Genomic DNA, 18,812 nt, shown 5'->3' on the forward strand with positions numbered 1-18,812 from the left:
CCCAGCCTGATAAAGCTGTTGACAAGGAGCATTGTTATGTTTGGTTACGCCGACATTTATCTCAAGCCTCTAAAACCTCTTAAGGCATTTTAATTATTGATATATTTTTTTTAATCACTGTTTCACTTATGAGCTGCACCAAGGTCTGGACCTCAGTGGCTTACACTGCAGGCTTCTTCTTTGTTTGCTCTCGTTGTGTGAGTGACATTGATTTTTGTAAAATGACGGAAATTGTTGGAGCCCCGCGGGAATCAAGGCCTCGAAAAAAAAGCTGTCGACGAAAGAAAATCAAATGCAATAAATCCAAAATTATCAGCGGTTGAGCGGTCGCACTCGGCGGTGATGCCGGTGCGTGAGAGCTTCGTGGATTAATACCGTGCGTATGATCACTGATTGTGCTGGAATTGTAGTTATTAGTCACATTATCGGTCTCAAACAGAAAAGACAAGAAAAGAACAGAAAAAAGTGTGCGCATGGAGATGTATGAGCTATTTTTCTCAGCCTGTGGGGTGGAATGTAACAGTACAGTTAATCAAGCATTGTCGTAAAAAGTACATTTTAGATTTGTTTGATTTTACTAATTATTTAACCTTAATTTTACCAGTAATATTCCAATTGAGACCCAGAATCTCTTTTACAAACAAGTCCTGGCCAAGAGAGCAGAAAGAAAAAGCAACAGGCTTAAAACAAGCAGCAAAAGATATCGAGACAATGAATTTACCAGCGTTCAGCAACAAGACAAAAATAATCCGTGTTTGTTATCAAGTCACGTCCCTGTGGCTCACACTGTGATAAGGGTGCAAAAACTTCATGAATCTACGAATCAGAGGGGGGGGGGGGGGAAAAAATCACGATGCAGCGTGACGCTTTGAAGCTAACGTTTTCAAAGAGGATGAATTTTGCATGCTCATATATAAAAATCACCATAATCCGATGATAAAAATGTCACTTGAATTCATTTCCCTCCTTTGCACTGACAGAAAAACTGTTTTTCTCAACAACAGAAACAACTTCACCCCCGAAGTGAGACACACCAGTGTGATGTTTAAACACAGGTATTCGTAAATTGAGACTGAATCAATCACTTAATCATTTAAAGTAACGATCTGATAGAATCATCATCCAAAAATGATGAAAATGAAATTTAACAGATGCTGCGGTTTTTATTCCACTACAGCTTTTGATGGTTGAAGTTATTATACTTTTCTGCTTGCAATAATGGTTTTGTTATTGATTTAACTGTTAACTATTAACTATCATACTCCATTATATAGTTATAGATACGAGCTACCCAGCAGGTTATATTGACAGTTGGCACCTCCTCTAACAGCTGCATCGTCAAAGTGATGTGTCATTATATCTTACACACCATTCTAAGATGTGTGATTACTGAGTAGTTACCTTTGATTTGAAGAGAATTTCTACTGTTGTATTTGTACATTTACTTTGATATCTGACCCCTGCAGCCCTGTGACATCACTTAATCAATCAGTGTTCAACACTATTCACTGCTAAAATTAAAAGTTTCCAAACATTTATAAAGATCTGCCGATGCATCCAAAATCTTATTTCAGAAACTAGACTCGCTTTGATTGGCATCCCATGTAAATATTGTATTGCGGCAGCATTATTTAACCGCCTGCAGAGGAATCAGTGTAATCAAACAGAAGGTGACACGCGGATCGCAAAAGAGGCCCGGTGAGGAGGGCGGACGGGACGAATTCCTGCCTCCCTCACCGTCTAACTCGGAGGAGCCGCAACGACCGGCTGCAATCAGCCGAGATGAGCTGCTCGGTGCCTTTTGTCCCTCTGCCCGGCACCTGCTCGTTAAAATCCCCCGTTCAAAGCGAGAGGAGGTCGCTTTGCATGTGGGCAGGTGTGGGCGGGCGCGCTTTGCATGCGAGTTGCTGATGCACTGTTATAGACGTGCATGTGTCCGCATCTGTCCCTGTAATTACTCCATATGCACACGCACCATGAACGGTGTGACCCAGGTGTTGTGCAGATACATATCTAAGTGTGAATATATTACAGTATGATCAAATTTCTGTCAGTGTGGCAAACGGTCACACAAGCAAAACAGTATAAACACTTTAGTCTATATAAACTAAGTGTGCAGGGGAGCTCACTGGGATCGTATTTTACATATCGAAGCTTGAGGGAAACTTTTAAAGCCGTCCTGCACATGTCTTTAATATCCATTAATACAACTTGTGACAAGTCTGTGAGAGTTAAACAGAAGTTTCCCCCAGCTAACAAACTGTCTGTAGATGTCAGATAGTTGATCTAAAACGGAAAGGAATGGAAGTAGTGAGTCAAGGAAAAGAACAGGTGTGGGATTCATTAAAGGATAATGATAAGAATAGAGATCGGATCACACGCCAACTGCCGACATTTAAATGCTTCTTTGTTTTTGTGTTAAATGACTTTAACTGTTTTGGCATGTGCAGCTGGCAGGAACACTTTACTCCCACTGGTGCCATCGATACAACACAAAAAGTACAGGATTGTCTTTCGGCGCGGTGCTTCAGGTGTAAGTATCCAGCGAGCGGTGTAGCTCGACTGTAACTACTGCGCCGGAGCTGCCTTCCTCCTCTACCGCAGGCTATTACCCTCAGGCTAACTCTATTAGTTCCCATGAGTGGGAAAGAGGATAAAGCTACTTCCTCATTCATTCCTTCGAGCATCCATCCGACTGAAAGCACACTGGGATATTTATGATGGATATTTCATGGACTGAATGGCTTTGTGTTAGGGATGGATGCACTCTCTCCTGTTTTCATATGTACAGCGTATACTTACTCAGGACAAGAAAAAGTGTATCTTTGGTGCGCTGAGGTTCTTTTCTGCTTGAAGGAGCAACAACGTTCAGATCTTACGGCATGTTATAGTAGCCGCGCTTACAATACGTATATCTAGGAAGAGAGACAAAGTGATGCATGTTGGGGAAGTCATTTGATTGTTTCCTGACATCAGCAATTTCTTTTCTCAGAATTGCTTAAAGTAATTAATTTTGAATCAGTTATTAATGTCCTAAAAAGACTCATTTGTGCTTTCATTAGCTCTGCTGGCCTTCTTCCATTTCTACGGAGGCTGTCAACATACGGCTCCACCAAAAGACTGTCAGCGTTTCTCAGTCAACACCAAAATTAAAATGAATTCATTTAAATTAAAAAAAAAAAATGCAATTTCTGATTTTTTGGGGACAGTTGCAAACGCAGCCTTTGACATCTCATCACATTTCGAGTTAATATTATGAACTTGAAGTTTCTTATTTACACACTCAGCAGTTACCAGTTACCAGTGTTAATCTCTAGCAGCTCCTGACAGAAATATCCAGCTTCTTTTCTGCCGTTTGCTCCACTGTGTTTACTACAAGTGACTACTTTCACATTGGTTGTGTCAAAAAATTCCCGCTTCCCGTCCGTATTCCTACGCAGCTGTGAGCTCACTAAGAATAAGTTCCCTCATACAACCCCTCAGCAAAAGACCCGTACCATTACTTTAAATGACAAAACACTTCTGAACAGCACTCGAGTCACTTGTTTCCCTTCAGTGCAATGCACGATGCTTGGTATACAATCCTTCGGTCAGCGGCCATCGGCTGTACAGTTCCTTTCACGATGCATTGTGGGATACTTTCACTACATACACTATAAACTCGAACAGCACTGCGAAATGGCAAACTCACTCTACAGTCCAGCGCGTAGAGGGCGGGGTGGGGTTTGGGACACACACATTGTCATTTCATACATTCTGAAAATATCAATTTTAAAGTTAATCATAGTTTCAAAGCGCCGCAGCTACACGAGCAGAGAAACTCACACATCACAGTCAAGACTCTAATCAGCGTGAGACAAAAGTTTAAAGATGATTTTACAAGAGCTGGGCTCATCAACCACACACACACACACACACACACACACACACACACACACAAAACAGAGCCTCAGATTTCACTAAAGTCTTGATAGTTCACTGATTAATTAAACTGGCGAGAGTACAAATGGCATGGAGGTGACAATGCTATTGAATCAAGGGAATTAATTAAGTCATTTGTGGGAACTAGTTATTAATCCGAGGGCACAGGTTTACAAATTCGAGCAATGAAAAAAAAAAATCCCTCCAGACTCTCTCTGCACTGAGCTCTGTAACCCCGGCGTATAAAGTGAGGTTTATATCCCACCAATTTGCAACAGCAAGAAAAGGAGGTAATGCTGCCTGGATTACATTTTCTATAAAGTTTATTTTATTAATGTATAACTCACAGTATACCTGACAGTCGGCAGAGCTGCAGAGTGTTGATATTGAACTTAAATTAGCAAATGATTCAACAGCCCAGTCACTTGAATAAACTGTTTGCCGTTAAATGCAAACCACTGATGCATTCACATTTGTACCAAGTCACAGGCTTCGTGCCACATTGACATTTCTACAGAATGTGTCAAATGAAGTTCACATTACATGTGTTTGACTTGATTTTCATATCAGGAGGCGGAGGTGGTGGTGGAGTTGAAGGCAAGACAGCTGCTAAGCCAGTGGCATTTGTAAGTGTGAAACCAGCAGATATTTTTGAAGAAGGATGCCAGCGTTTCAACAACAGTGAGCACGACACCACAGGATATTTTTGTTTAAACCTTGGGACAACTTCCACCGTGTTTCTGGCGGCTAATACTGCATATATTTGACAAGAAGTGAGGATATTTCCAGCAGTGTTTGTCACCGCGAAGTAGGCATTTTAAGCCAATACATGATCATTCCCTAACCCTAGCCAGGTGGTGTTTGTGCAGAAACCTAGCCAGACTAAAGGCAAAGAACTGCCACAAGATAAAATTGAAAGTGTAACCTAGAGGACGAATGCAACATAAATAAATTTAAAGTTTCAACGTATCTGTGGTTCGCAGGAGACGTGCACCACCAACATTTATTCTGGTGATTGTGTTTTGTTTGGTGACAATGTTTTCCAACAATTTTCAAAGGTTGGGGAAAGATGGTGGTCTTGAATACCTAAGATACTGATAAAGGTGAGCATGACATATTACAAATATTTAACTCAAACCACCATCTTTCTCTAAAACCGGAAAGATCTCCAGTCAGATTCCTTCCATTTTTTACACAGACGATCAACCCAAAAAACATCCCTATGGCTAGTATGCAGTCAATAAAACTGCTTCCTACACTAGATTTTATTCATATTTTTTTATTTGTTATCAAAGCAGCAGTTGTGGTACCATTAAAATAAAATATAATTTGACAAATACATGTTGCCTTAACCAATAGTTTACATTGTGCTATTAGCGCCTGCATAAGGAAGCCAGTTTTCTACTCAACCATTAAAAACACACACCCACACTCACATGTATACATCCGTCTGTTGTATGCTGGCATAATGAACGGAACAGTTTCTCGTCATTCCAGTTCATATTATAATGATGTGCCGAGAGCGACTTCTGCAAATGTGTCAGCAATTTTGGGTAAATAACTCGACGATGACAGATTCCGTGGCCGGCGAGGGCGTGAGGGGGGAAATCATGATTGAGAAGGTTGAAAGCAAATTGCAATAAACGTGATTATTATGATGAATAATGGTGCTTGAGCTGATGGTGATGATGATGATGATTGTGAAAATGATGACAATGCCTGGAACAGGAGGTCTGCACATGGAAGCCTAATCTCTTCTCGAAAACTCGGGAGTTAATCATAGTTACAAAGCACCGCAGTTACACGAGCAGAGAAACTCACACTTCAGAGTCATGACTCTAATCAGCGTGTGCCGAGACAAAAGTTTTAAAGATGATTTGACAAGAGCTCAGCACGCTACCCCACACTCAGACACACACACACATGGACAAGCACCAGAGCTTCGTATCATTTCGTGATAATGCATCTTAGCAATCACCGTAACGTGCTGACACACACCCGTACGCTCATGCATGCACTCTAACCTTTCAACTTTTGGCGTGGGTAATGTACACCGCCAAATGTTTCCCAAGACATTGTCAGCCCCCCGGATTTACAAAAGAAATGGATGATTTATTAATACATTAGAGTAATTATGAGGTAAAAATCAATCATCAGATATCTGATACAGGCTTGAGTGTTATTCCAGAATGCTCTCTCAGGAGATGGTGTACATTTCAGCAAGTCAGAAATGCAATTAGCCTTTAGCCTGGGGCTAGGCTGCGTTCAGGCCGACCTCCTCCCCACAATGCCTGCATGGGCGTCACTGATACCAGGCCAGGTATTCAGTCAGACTAATGCAGAGATAAATGAGTCACAGACAGAAGAGGAAATTACTGTTTAGCCTTTGTGCAAAGTGTATTCCGTTGCAGTCGGGTTAAAGCTTGAGCTACTTGTAAATTCTGCAGCCAACACTGAGCCCTCTTAAGGATGAATCAAAAGGGAACCCAACTATACCAATCTGTTCAGCGCTGACCTTTACACACATCCACTTTTGTTCTTAGAGCTGGAGTTGAGCAGAGAACAACTGCCTGGTTTCGAAGACGTGGCGAGACCAGAGACACAATAAATGTTCTGTTGTTGCCTGGAAGGACGAGAGTGAGGCCGAGCACAAGGATGGATTGTTTACTCTGCATGACTCAGATGCAAATTCGGAAATTGACACCAAAGTGTTTTTTTTTTTTTTATACAAGTCTGATCTAATTTGTCCATCTAGTTCTGTTAGCGAGGTGCAACACAAGCTTGCAACAAAGGCATTCACCACTCAAGGTGTACTTTGCTGCTGTATCAGAAAAACAAGAGACAACTGTCTGCAAAGGTGGCCTAAGGAAGATGGATGGTTTAGCTCCTAGCAAGTGGGGCCCCACTAACCTTGAGCCAGGATGATACAGTGTGTGTGACAATCAGTCATTGGTCAACCATCCACCGGCCTAAAAAGCATTCTCAGAACCGCCCCAGTCAAGATGCAACAGAATGCTGATAGGACAGAACTACAATGTTGGCCGGAGGCGAACACTGTAGCTGCCACCAACGTTGTTATTAACCCATTTATCATGGCTATGGCTGGGTTGGTGCATGTCTCTCTTGAATTAACAATGCGCTTCTGACAAAGGCATTGTGAAACTAGCTTTGTTTGATCAGCAGCAAGTTCCACCAGCCGCTGCAAGGGCCAAAACTTTGTCAATATAATAACCGAGCAAAACTTTGACCCAGCTGCAGTCGGTCTCTTCATGAGCATCACATGAGCTGATTGAGGGGGGCAAACATAATGCATTTCTGTAAGGTTGACAGGTGTTGACACCAGGACAGCGGCATATCCTGAAGAGTGTTTTAATCCCTGCAGATTTCCTCCTAAATGGTTTCAGAAACTGATGTGACTCCGACTGTTGATTCCTGGCTCTGCGTCGAGCCCTGCTCACACAACACCTGGCCAAGATCTTTGATTTTCCCAGATTAGAGCACAGTCTCATCAATTCGAACTTCATTTACATGTTGCTATGGCTTGTCTTCGGAAGGAGCACGGAAAAAGTTAGCAGCCTTGCCACTGAGCTCCACAATGTGGGAATTAGGTCAGCCTTACTGCCTTTGCAATGGTGTGCAAGCTACGGGCAAGATGGCTGCCAAAAGAGAAACCACTGTTGGAGACGGCATTTCAACGTTTGTAGGAGTGAAATGTAAATTGTACATTGCCAACATTCATTCTGGCGATTGGATTGGATTGTAATCAGTTGCTATTCATGTTTGTTTTTATTTAAATCAGTCTCTTTGTCCAGAAATGGGTGCCTGTGATGCCTGTGGTACGAGCCAACGGGGCCAGACGCTGTCGCGGCGGTCCAAATCTTTTGAGTCGGACTGGAGACTCTTCAAAGAGTCCTCCTGGCTTTTTCGACTCACCCTTACAGCCTCACCTAGAACCAAAGAACTCAGCTGCTGCTTTGTTTGAAATCCCCTGCCAGTATAATAAAACCCTAAAAAGTGAACCCCTCTCTTATCTTAAGTCACCGCTCCCTTTCATGAATCACAGCGTGGAAGCGACCGGCCTCTACTGCACATACGCAACGTGAACAACTTCTAGCGGTTTAACCGATGAACTAGGATGAACTGGGAATGAAAAATAGCCCCTTTGTCTCAACCTCTGTTCACGGACACGGCCTTGTGTTAAATAAACTGTATGGAAAAGCGTGAGTTACGAGCATGTGTTCGACAGCCCGATCATGACCCGTGACCATTTGATGGCTTTCTACACCCCAAATCAGTCCGAGCCACTCAGCTGGGCCGGTGTTCAGTGTCAGATCTGACAGTTGTTGAAAAATGTGTTTTCTATTTTGTGCAATGTGCCGCATCAGCCAAAATGGTTAAATAGAGACCGACCAATAAATGGCCGATCTGGCTCAGTTGGCGGTTGCTTAATAAACCGAAATCTGGCAAGTATTTTTTTTTTTCTCTTTCTGCCCGGAATAAGGAGGACTCAGTTGAAGTTTGGCAGCTTTTGTTGCGGGTTTCATTGTTGTAAGCAGGATCCTCTTCACATCTGTGCTGCTGGTGAAAGAGCACACACTTCACATGAAGGTTTCTCTATGGCCTTTGTAGAGAAAGCCATTAATGGTCTGACTTTCCTCCAGTTCCTCTTCCTATTATTCTCCCATTTCACACACCAGATTATACACAAGGTTGCCTGGAAAGCTGCAACTGTACAGTATGCCCAAATGCTTCAGTGGACAAATGAAGACTGCTGGAAGCGAAGAGAGAAGCCTCGCTTTGAATTCCAAATTAGCGCGAGTACAAAGGCAGCCTTGGGTCGCCTCGCCACTATCTCGCTAGTTAGTCCTCTCTTTTCCTCTTCCTTGTCATAGTTTAAGGCTCACACTGAAAATATTCTGTCGTCTGGTGCTTTCCGCCGTCCTCCCCCCTGATTATTTAGCCTGACAAATTCGAGGACATAACACCACACGTCCCGAAACTTCAATCACTATATCACAAATTAGATTTCCCCCGCTACATTCATGCATATTGGGGACACAAAATATCTAGTCAATGTAAAGTAAACTGAACTCACAGCACTGGAATATCTTCCTGAGCATTTTGTGTCCCTCATCCGCAAATGGGCTTACAGCTGCCCCCTTCGTATGTCCACCTTATAACATGTGACTGAAATTCAATTTTCGAGTCACACATTAAAACCCTGAACCATCTCCATGACAACTGAGCGAACTCCATCTGCCGATAAAGAACATGCGATGGGGCTGAAAGCTCTGAAAACTTACATGGTTTTGGGTTTTAGTTCAGGCATTTCCTGTTTTATTTTGTAGGATCCTCCCACGTGTGTCATGTTTTGTTTCCTGCCTCTTTCCCTCCTCTGTGATTACCCTCATTGGTTTCACCTGTCCCTGATGATTATCCCCGAAAAAGGGGAACACAGCGACTAAATGCCAAGGTGTCAATCTGTCTGTTTTTCTCTTGGTGTTGTGTCTGCTCCTGCTTGGCTTCCCTGCACTTTTTTAAATGTAGGTATTTTTATAATCCTTAGTGCTTGGCTTTGCTTCTGCCTGTTTTCTTTTGGGGTTTTTTTTCACCTGCCAGTTTTTGATATCAGCTCATCATTAAATCTTGCTTTTTCTTTTTTTACCTGTCGGGGTTTTGGATTTGGTTTCTCTTCGCAAAAAATCTGACACCCTCAGCGTCGACGTAATTGGAACCAAACTATAATTTGAAAGTCCAACAGTGAACCTTTGAGCCTTCACGCACAATTTACCGAATGATTACACACATTTATAATTACCCATCTCATTATCATCTCCTGACACTTGTCTAATTGAGCAAGTCTAAACCATGCTCCTTGATTGGTTAGCCAAACTTTCCCGACCCAAAATGTAAAGCTACATGAATCAGTGTTTGGGACAGTCAAACTGACACATGCGTCCCTTCAGGCTGCTATCATCAGCATTTGTACACGTGATATGTACTGAGGACGGCTCAGATGACTGTGAGTGTGTGAAACGTGTTGTTCAGAGTGAATTACCTCCCAACAATGCAGTTACTCTCAGCTCTACGGAGCATTTTAGCGTTTTTTATCTCCTTTTTGTTTTACAACCTTCAGCTTTATTGTTGCGGTTCACTTCAACTGTTCTCGTCAGCACCATGTTCAGATACAGCAGGCGGCTGTGAGCCCTAAAAAAAACCCCACTGTATGCTGTCTGCCTGGAGACAAACAGCAGACAGGACAACATTAGCAACTAGCTGGTGAACACAGTGGAGCTTTTGGCTACAGGAGGAGCTGGTGGAGACTTGTGTTCATCAGGAGTGACAAGAAACATGACTCCAGTGAATACTAATGTTGATCCGTATCTGCTGGATTTGTAAAGTCGCTGCCGCAGAATGAAATGATGGCAGGTTACTTTTCGGCAAACCAGAGATACAAGTCGCACATTTCATAGTGACATTTCTACGGTATGTCACTCACGTAGAAAGAATAAGTCACTAAATAATATTTGGTACATAAACTAAAAACAAACCACTCTTGACTCTTGGTCACAAACAGGATCTGCCGAGGTAACGTCCTGTGATCGATCCACCCAAGCACCTCCGACTCAGACTCGTTATACTGCTGCACTACAGCGGCGCTTCAAGCGGTGATGCTAGACGGTGTAGGGCCACTGACCAGGTCGCCATAACTGACGTGTAAACAGGCTGCTCAGACCACACAAATCCCCGAATTGGTTCCCACCAATGCCTGCCCGAAAAAAATCTCTTCTGCATCAACAGTACTTGACTGTGTCAAGCCGCCACTCTGTCACTTTGTCTGCTGCTGGTTGGTGCCGGGCAGTTAGAGAACAATGTGTCTATCGGAGCGTTTCCTGCTGTAAATGGTCGCCTGCAGGAGTCCGAGAGAGTCCTCGTTCGCTCGGTCGTACAGTGAATGTCCACGGGCCGTCAAACCGAAACAATGAGCTCAAAGGAGGGTGAAAACATGTGTAGAAGCGCCGCGTTCAGACGTAATCATCTTCCCTTCAGAGTCGGTTAACTCGGAGACAATATCCAAAATAGTAACACACCGAATTCATGAAAACGGGAATTGTAAGACATCCGTGTTGTGATTTTAACAGCACAGTTGGCGATGTTGACGCACTGACAGCCGTGTGTAAACTCAATCGCCGTCGCCGACGTCTCAGGACCTCGATCCCCTTCTACTGTTCAAGTGTGTGTCTGCACGACTGGCCTCAGATGAAACCGGCTTGTCATGGAGCCAATTAGCTCAGACAAACGATGTAACGACTTAACGATCTTTAAGTGAGAGGCAACAAAAGGTTTATTTATTTATAGTCGACTGCAGCTTCGCTTCTTTTGGTATCATGAGGTCAAGTGTCTATAAAGTTGCGGCAGGGCTTCAACAGCAGCCCCTTTGTTTACTCTCAGGGCTTTTCCATGCTCATGGCTTCTAATTTCCTCGTTTCAAAGAGGGTAAGTGTTCTCAACCTGATGGCAGACTTGACCTCCTTAAAACTTGCGCGCATGCCGTGCGCATTCTCGGGCTTCCACGGGCCGAGAAGCGTTGCGAGCACCGGCCCCTCGTGATGGCTACGCGAATATAACATGGAGGTCTCTTCGAGGAATCTCCTGCAGGCAGAGGACCCAGGAATAGACCACGGTGTCGTTTCAAAGCCGAGCAATTATCCCAGGCCGGGGCTGGACGAATCGATTCCTGCAGACTTGTTTTTAAATGCTCTCGGCCAATTATAGAGGCCAACCTCCCCCCCCCCCCCCCCTTACACCGCCCTATCTGCGGTGGAGGCATCGCCGACTGATAGGAGCACCGGGCCTGGAGCACTCTGTCTTTCCTCTCCTTTACTTTTCTTCATATATATATATATTTATCTCTCTTTCTGTCTTCTTCTCTCTCTTTCTGCCTACTCCACCAGTGAGATATTCCAATTATGAAGGAGGAGCACTCCCCTCCTCCTCCTCCTCCTCTCCCTCCCTCTTCCTCCTCTCCCTCCCTCTTCGCATCATTCTCCATGTGATCATAACCAAGGTGGAACCAGCTGCTGGAGAGAGAGAGAGAGAGGAGGAGGAGAGAGAGAGAGAAAGAGGGAGAGAGAGAGAGGGTCACACAGTACTCTCTGCGCCTCTGAACGCAGCGCACATACAAAGTGAACGGGAGGACCGCTCAGCTCCGTGCTCGCTGCCTCAGCCCGTGGATACTATTACACAATTTGCCGTCGACTTCCAAAAAAAAAAACTAAAAACCAAAAAGAACAACAGCCTCCCTCTCCGCTGGATACTCTGGCCACATCCTCTCAGTTTTTTTTCTTTTTTACAGTTTCCATCACCTCCTTTTTTTTCTTTTCTTTTTTTTCCTACACCACCCTCTTGCTTTCTTATTTCCCCATCTTTTGCTCTCCCTCCCTCCTCATCCTTGAGCATCCTTTCCTTCCCCCCCCCCCCCTCCTCCTCCTCCTCCTTCCTCGCAAGTCTTCTTCTCGCCTGCCTGGCTAACTTTTCCACCCGACTCCATCCCACACAAACCTCCTCCATCCCTCCCCGGTCCCTCCTCTTATTGCAGCAGCAGCAGCGGCGGCGGCAGCGGCGGCAGGAGGAGAAGCAGCAGCAGCAGCAGCAGCCTCTCCTGGAAATCGGGCGGAACCCATTTGGTCAGTCTACACGGGGAGCACTACTGCTACATGGGGCGCACGGTCTCGCACGGAAAATGCTCCGCTGTCGGTCTGTAGGCGCCCCGCTGAACCTGCCGGGATCGGAGTTGTCGGTGCGCGTCTGCGTCTCTTCCCCGCCTCGCCTGTGCCGTCGGGACCAGTGAGATATGGGTCTGTGCGTGGCGGCGCAGGCACCGCTCGAGGAGCCCCGGCGGCTGCGCCAGTGGAGCGGGACGGCGGGAGGCTGGCTCCGGATCACCCTCGTCTCATTCCTCGCCACTTTACCTGTGGAGCAGCTGCGCGCCTTCCCGTCCTCCCTCAGCGACTGCCAGACGCCGACCGGCTGGAACTGCTCCGGTGAGAGTCTCGGCAGAGTTGTTTGCAGGCTGTTGTTCTGTGCTTCAGTGTTACAGGAGAGGAGCAAAGTTTAGAAGAGCTCCTCGTTGTGTGATTGTGATGTGTTGTCCAGCAGCTGTGTGTCGGGGGGGTGGGGGGGTTCATTGTGTCGGCTGCAGATCCACTGCATCGCCCCGTGGCGAGAGGATGCAGAGTTTTTTTTGTTCTTCTTTTTTTGGAGGGGGGGTCTGTGAGTTTGCATCAGAGCATGACAGCGAGCCATTCACCGCCGATCAGCTCAGAATAATCAGTCGGCAGGCACAGAGAGAGGGATGATCGATGATGTGTGTCGATCCGGACAGCAACAGAGAGGGTGATTATTTATTTTTTTGAAACGAGAAATTAAGCAGAGAGGAGGAAGAGGAGGAGGAGGAGGAGGAGGAGGAGAAGGGGGCCAATGTGATGTGCGCCACAACAATCATTCCAACACACTTGGCTTTTTACGCGACAGACGCTGGCTGTAAGTCAGGGAGAGGAAGACTTCTTCAGGGGTGATCAGTCCAACAGAGAGTGGCGGGGAAGAAAAAAAAAATTGTGTTAAAGACATCCTCATTCGTTTAACAAAGTGTTACTTTAAATACACATGTAGTCGTTTCCTTTATTAGGCCATCGAGCTGCAAACTTGTTTTTCTCTCCTCGGGTGCCCGAAGCGATAAAGAGAAGAATGAAGCGAGAGAGGAGAGGACCGGGCTGCAGAGAGAGAGAGAGGGGGGGGGGGGGGGGGGGGGGGGAGAGAGAGAGAGAGAGAGAGAGAGGGAGAGAGAGGGAGAGAGAGAGAGCCTCCCTTTTGTAAATCAGCCGCCATATATTTCCCCCGTCGCCCCTGTTCCAAGTCTGAAACCCTTAAAATAGCTCCGAGCCGATTTCCACGCTGAAGTCACGGGCAGGCAGCGGGATTGATATTATGGCTCATAAACAGCCGCGCACACGTCGATGTGGAAGTCATGAGTGGCCCGTGTTGTTTCTGCAGGCTGCAGCTGACGAGGCAGAGCTGAGATGTTAACAGAGAGATTATCAGAGAAGTGCTTCTGTCACAGAACGTGTCCGGACACACGGGGCTCGTCCGGATATCAAAGTTTTTCAAATGAATTTAATTGTGTTGATTGAGAAGCTGATTAAAACACAAGCAAGACCGAAGGAGAATATCTTTCTGATTATTATTATTATTATTATTATTATTATTATTATTATTAATATTATTATTAAAGGAGCATTATGTAGTTTTGGGGAAAGACACGTTAATCAGAACATAATCAGAACAAAACTGACCTTAAAGGACAATTTCACACTGTTTTGCTTTGTTAATACATGGCGGACCCTGCCACCTCTCCAGCTTCAAGCAATGTTCTGGGGACCTCATTCTCCCCAGAGGTCAGCCTGTTTATCTATTATGGATAATCAAATTCTGAGTTTGAATTTCTTATCCAAAACTACGTAACGCTCCTTTAAGATGTAAAAACATCTGGGAGGCTGCAGTCATTATTTTTTCAGGAGGCTCTGGAGGGATTTCACTGGTAGTTTTCACGATGTTCTGTGTAGTTTAAAGTCTCGTGGTGATGTGTTCATATCGTGTTCACCCCGGGGTTACAGCCTGGTGTTTATTCAGATCCCTCCAGTCGCACGGATCTCCACATGTGTTGCGTCGGAGCGCCGCTTTGTGCTGCTGCTGCTGCTGCTGCTGCTGATGGTGCTGCTGATGGTGCCGATGATTTGCTTGTAATGACGGATAATGGTACACATCCTGTCCAGATACACACTCGCCTACCTTGCCTTCCCCACTTCCTGACACACTCTCATGCGCATTTTCGACAAAAGGCTTTTATCCAACACGCCTTGAGGAAGCTTAAGTGCATATGCTGCAAAAAAAACAAACAGATGCAACGCGCGCCCGGCACCAATTAGAATTAATAGAAGAGAACAAGTGGCACGTGGTCCGTCGTGAGAAAAGATAAACCTTTTTTTTTTTTTTTTTTTTTTCAGTGATGAAAGAAAACAGAGTAATTGCGCAGGGCTTAATTATCCACACTTGCTGTGTACCGTGCACTTGAACAGCAGCACCAATGTGTGACAGTTTTCAGTCCGAGGAGAACGAGGCAGACCGGGGGAACAGTTCGGTGATGAGTTCGGTGTCACTTCCCCGCTAAGATACACATAATTACGGGCATTGTGGTGGCGTAATGGAAGCGGGCACGGGTCACTAGTTTCAGCAGTGCCGCCTTTGAGCGAGCAGTGAATGAGATTCTGTTCCGTGGAGTAAAATAGAAGGGAAGGGGGGGGGGGGACAAAAACTCGGTTTGACAGAGATTGTCATTCTCTTCTGTTTGCATCTGCGGACGGCCGTGAACAAGCGCCACTGTCGCCGAGGCAGAACAGACGAGCCCAACGTGATCTTGACACCGAGTTGACCGTCGTGTTGTTGTATGAGTCGCGCATGAGTGAGACCGGAGCAGAAGAGCGAGTCTGTTTCACGCTTCGCATGCTGTACGTTCTGCAAACCGGCCAAAATATTTGGAACTTGTAAAATACACATAGGAGGTGCCAGTGAAAGGCTTCGTTTTGAGAATTTCCCACTTCCTGAATACATTTCTGTCCTTTCAACAGTTATTGAGAAAAGGAGAGGGAGATGCTTTTAGTTTCACAGAGGACATGTCACAGTAAGAAAAGCAGGTGTAAATGATGATAATTAATGACGGCATGCCGGCTCACTCGGATATTAGCAGAGCCTTTAGCTGCCTAACGCTCCGTGTTGTTCACCAGCTAGTCCCCGAGTGTTTCCCTCAGTTTATCCGGATCGTAGCTGGAGTACAGAGCGAGATACCGGACGCAAAAGATGGCGCCTGTTCAGTCCAGTCAGACTTGCTCGCCTGTGCTCAATGAATCTAAAAAAAACAAATTGAGGGTCATTACGTCACTGGTGCCAGACAGCTGTATGGAAGTCTATGGGAGATTTGCGGAGAAACAAACTGTAGCCCAACACATCTACGTCTTGAGCCCGCTGAGAGAAAACACGTCAGAGAGTAGGCTCATCGACACGATGTTCATCCCTCGGCTTTGTGTAGGAAAGGCTCCTGTTCGCGGTGTATTTGCTGTCTCATCAGTGATATTTGGCTGGACCTGCCCCAGTTGGTCACGATATTATCAGCCCTGTGACTCATTTGGATGAACAAATCAACCTCCTTCTCTGAAGTCTGCTCTTTCATTTTGTGCATTGATGCATTCCTCCATTACAAATCATACAGCGTAGATACGTTGTTGTTTTTTTTTTTTAGCGTGTTCAACACAGCTGTCACCATGATCTGGCTTCAGAGCGAGATGCGGTGACACGGCGACCTTTCGTTCCCTATTTAGGGTCCTCGGTTATGCGGCCCAGTGACTGTGCGCTGCAGTGTTTTTCCCTCTGAGCCCGCAGACCTCACACGGTGATGACGTCAAAAGATTTTTTTTCATTTCTGCATTCAGTTCGTGGAAAGTTTTACAAATATGAAACCTCCATGGATCCAGAGATTCATGATAAGATGAGTCATAATTCTCTTTGTTTCTCTTTTGTAATGATTGTCTTCGGGGAAAATAGCTGTTTTTTGGGCTGCAGGGGGAATTTATGGCTACAATCCCGTGAGCTGCTACTGGGCAAAAATTGGAAGCAAGCGCTGAGCAGCACTGCCGTATCTGGCTCAGGACAATAGATTCATGATCAGAGTTTTATTGCAACTGTTTATTGCAAACAGCTGCCTGCTGCTGGGAGCTATGCTCACGAGAGAGCGGCGAGACTTCCAAAATGATGCCGTTGCCGGCTGTCAAAACCAAAACGATGAGCTGAAAGACGCTAAAACATTGGGGACGCGGAGTGATAAGTGAGCAAAACCCGTGTGGAACGTTTGGTCATTTGCTCTGTTTGGCAAGATAGTTGACATTTGAGTCTCATTGATGACCCGACCCACGATCCCAAAGCGTCAGTGTTTGACGAGCTGGAATGAAAAAAAACAACTTCCTACTGGACATTTAAGTTCAGCCGTCATGCTTTTATCAAACGAACTAGTCAAAAAAAAAATCAACCAGCATCGGGTCAGCGGCGTCTCGCGGTGATGATGAGCGCTGCATCTCTGATGAAGTTTTCCACACAAGTCAACTGTTTCTGAAAAGACAAATTGGACACGGTTTTATATTCATCCAGCACAGTCGACTGTGTTTTTTAACATTTTGTGTAATTATCACAGTCGAAACCATTGGTGGCATTTTGCCTGTAATATTTTGGCTTGTACCACTTTAGATAAATGAGCGAAGTCTGTGTTATCTGTAATAGGTGCACTCGCAGACTTTGGCCCGATATCAGCTCGTGTCTTTTTGCCATTTTATTCATCCACATTACAAACAAATTGAAGCGGAGACTGTTAATTTTTCATCTCGCGCTGACTGCCCCCCTAAGTACCAGTTTCACTCCGCCTGATTCAGATTTTTTAAAACAGAATCAAAATAGTTTCCCGGCGTCGTGTCGGCGGCGCTGTATGAATTTATTTACCCCTATACTTTACATCCCCTGTGGGAGTATTTCACAATCCCTTCTCGACTGAACCCCCCCCCCCCCCCCCCCACCTCCCCTCGCGCCATTGTTAACTCTGAAAGGCCATGTGATGCTTTGATAGTTGAAGTGACAGGAATGAGTGCAGAATATGCAAAGCCCCCTGTAAATCCCATCAAGTGGAGTGAATTACCAGTGGTCTGGAGAGAATTGGCCATCTGCTTCCAAGATTTGTCAAGACGGAGGTCAAAAGTACTTCTCGCGCGCGCCGGTCGGCACCTCTGACAGGAAAACGGGGACGGAACACTGTGAATTATATGTGTCGGCGAGGACTAATCAAAGAGGGGTCAGAAGCTACTAATTAGAAACTCGAGATTCAAAGGCTGTTTAACGGAAAAAGCTTTATTTCCAACCATTCGGGGAAAAAAAAAAAACACCTTAGACTTTCTTTAATTAAAGTTCACTGTCACAGCTCACTGGGACATTATGTTGATGTGAGTGCTTTTAGTGCTTAGAGTTATTTAGCCTTTTAATAAGCTAATAACGAGGGCTCTCTCTCTATATATAACAAACATTTCAAAACCTGTTGCGATGTTACAGGAAAGAGAAAAAAGAAGAAAAAAAAAGCACCAAAAGAGAGAGGTCAAGGAAGGATGTCTCACCGCTGTGGTTGTTCAACCTTCATTATTAATTTAGCGCTGCTTAATTATTGATCAGTACAATGCTTAAAACAGGGAGGGAGGACTCTGTCTTCTTAGTGTTGTGAAACTCCAGGTAGGTAGGTGGGGATGCATTTGGCTGACAAGCCCTCTCTTTTAGACAAGTAAGTGCTTCGCTTGCCATCTTAATCGTTAGCATACAAACATTACCTTTTCAATATTTGATGTTCGCCAGCTTGTTTTCGTTAATTATTCAGCCGACTGTAATCTCCTCCCGGAGCGGCGGGGGCAGGAGCAGGAAGTGTACGTTTCCCCCCGGGGGCCTCCGGCACAGGACCGTATCAGCAAGCACCCACGTACGCTGAGCTGAGGGACGGTCCGAGAGAGGGAGGTTTCACTCCGATTAGTGTGTTTATAGCTTTTAAAATAGTACATTAACAGAAAACAGAGAAAGAAAACAAAAAGCAAATCAATAAGTAGCACCACACCTTGTGATAAAAACCACAAAGATGCCAAGTAAACAAAGACAGATCGAATCATATAGTATTAAATGTCGATATTAACTATATTAAATGCCACAGAATCCTTTTTTCGTCAAGATATTTTCCAGCGTCTGTCATCATCGCCCTCCTT

General features: G+C 45.1%; 1 protein-coding gene across 3 annotated transcripts in view; it reads left to right on the forward strand.

The window, feature by feature from the left end:
* The first annotated feature begins 12,006 nt into the window (after positions 1-12,006).
* The window catches only part of tmeff2a (transmembrane protein with EGF-like and two follistatin-like domains 2a), a 124,440-nt gene continuing 117,634 nt past the window's right edge, over positions 12,007-18,812 (forward strand). For 2 of the 3 annotated variants that reach the window (XM_030428888.1, XM_030428889.1), the window contains exon 1: positions 12,007-12,965. In XM_030428888.1, the coding sequence (XP_030284748.1) occupies positions 12,776-12,965 (190 nt within the window). In that variant the 5' untranslated portion in view covers positions 12,007-12,775. The remainder of the gene's footprint in view (positions 12,966-18,812) is intronic. The other variant, XM_030428887.1, reaches the window with a different exon arrangement.

The sequence above is a fragment of the Sparus aurata genome, chromosome 9, assembly GCF_900880675.1.
Source record: "Sparus aurata chromosome 9, fSpaAur1.1, whole genome shotgun sequence".
NCBI classification, from domain to species: domain Eukaryota; kingdom Metazoa; phylum Chordata; class Actinopteri; order Spariformes; family Sparidae; genus Sparus; species Sparus aurata.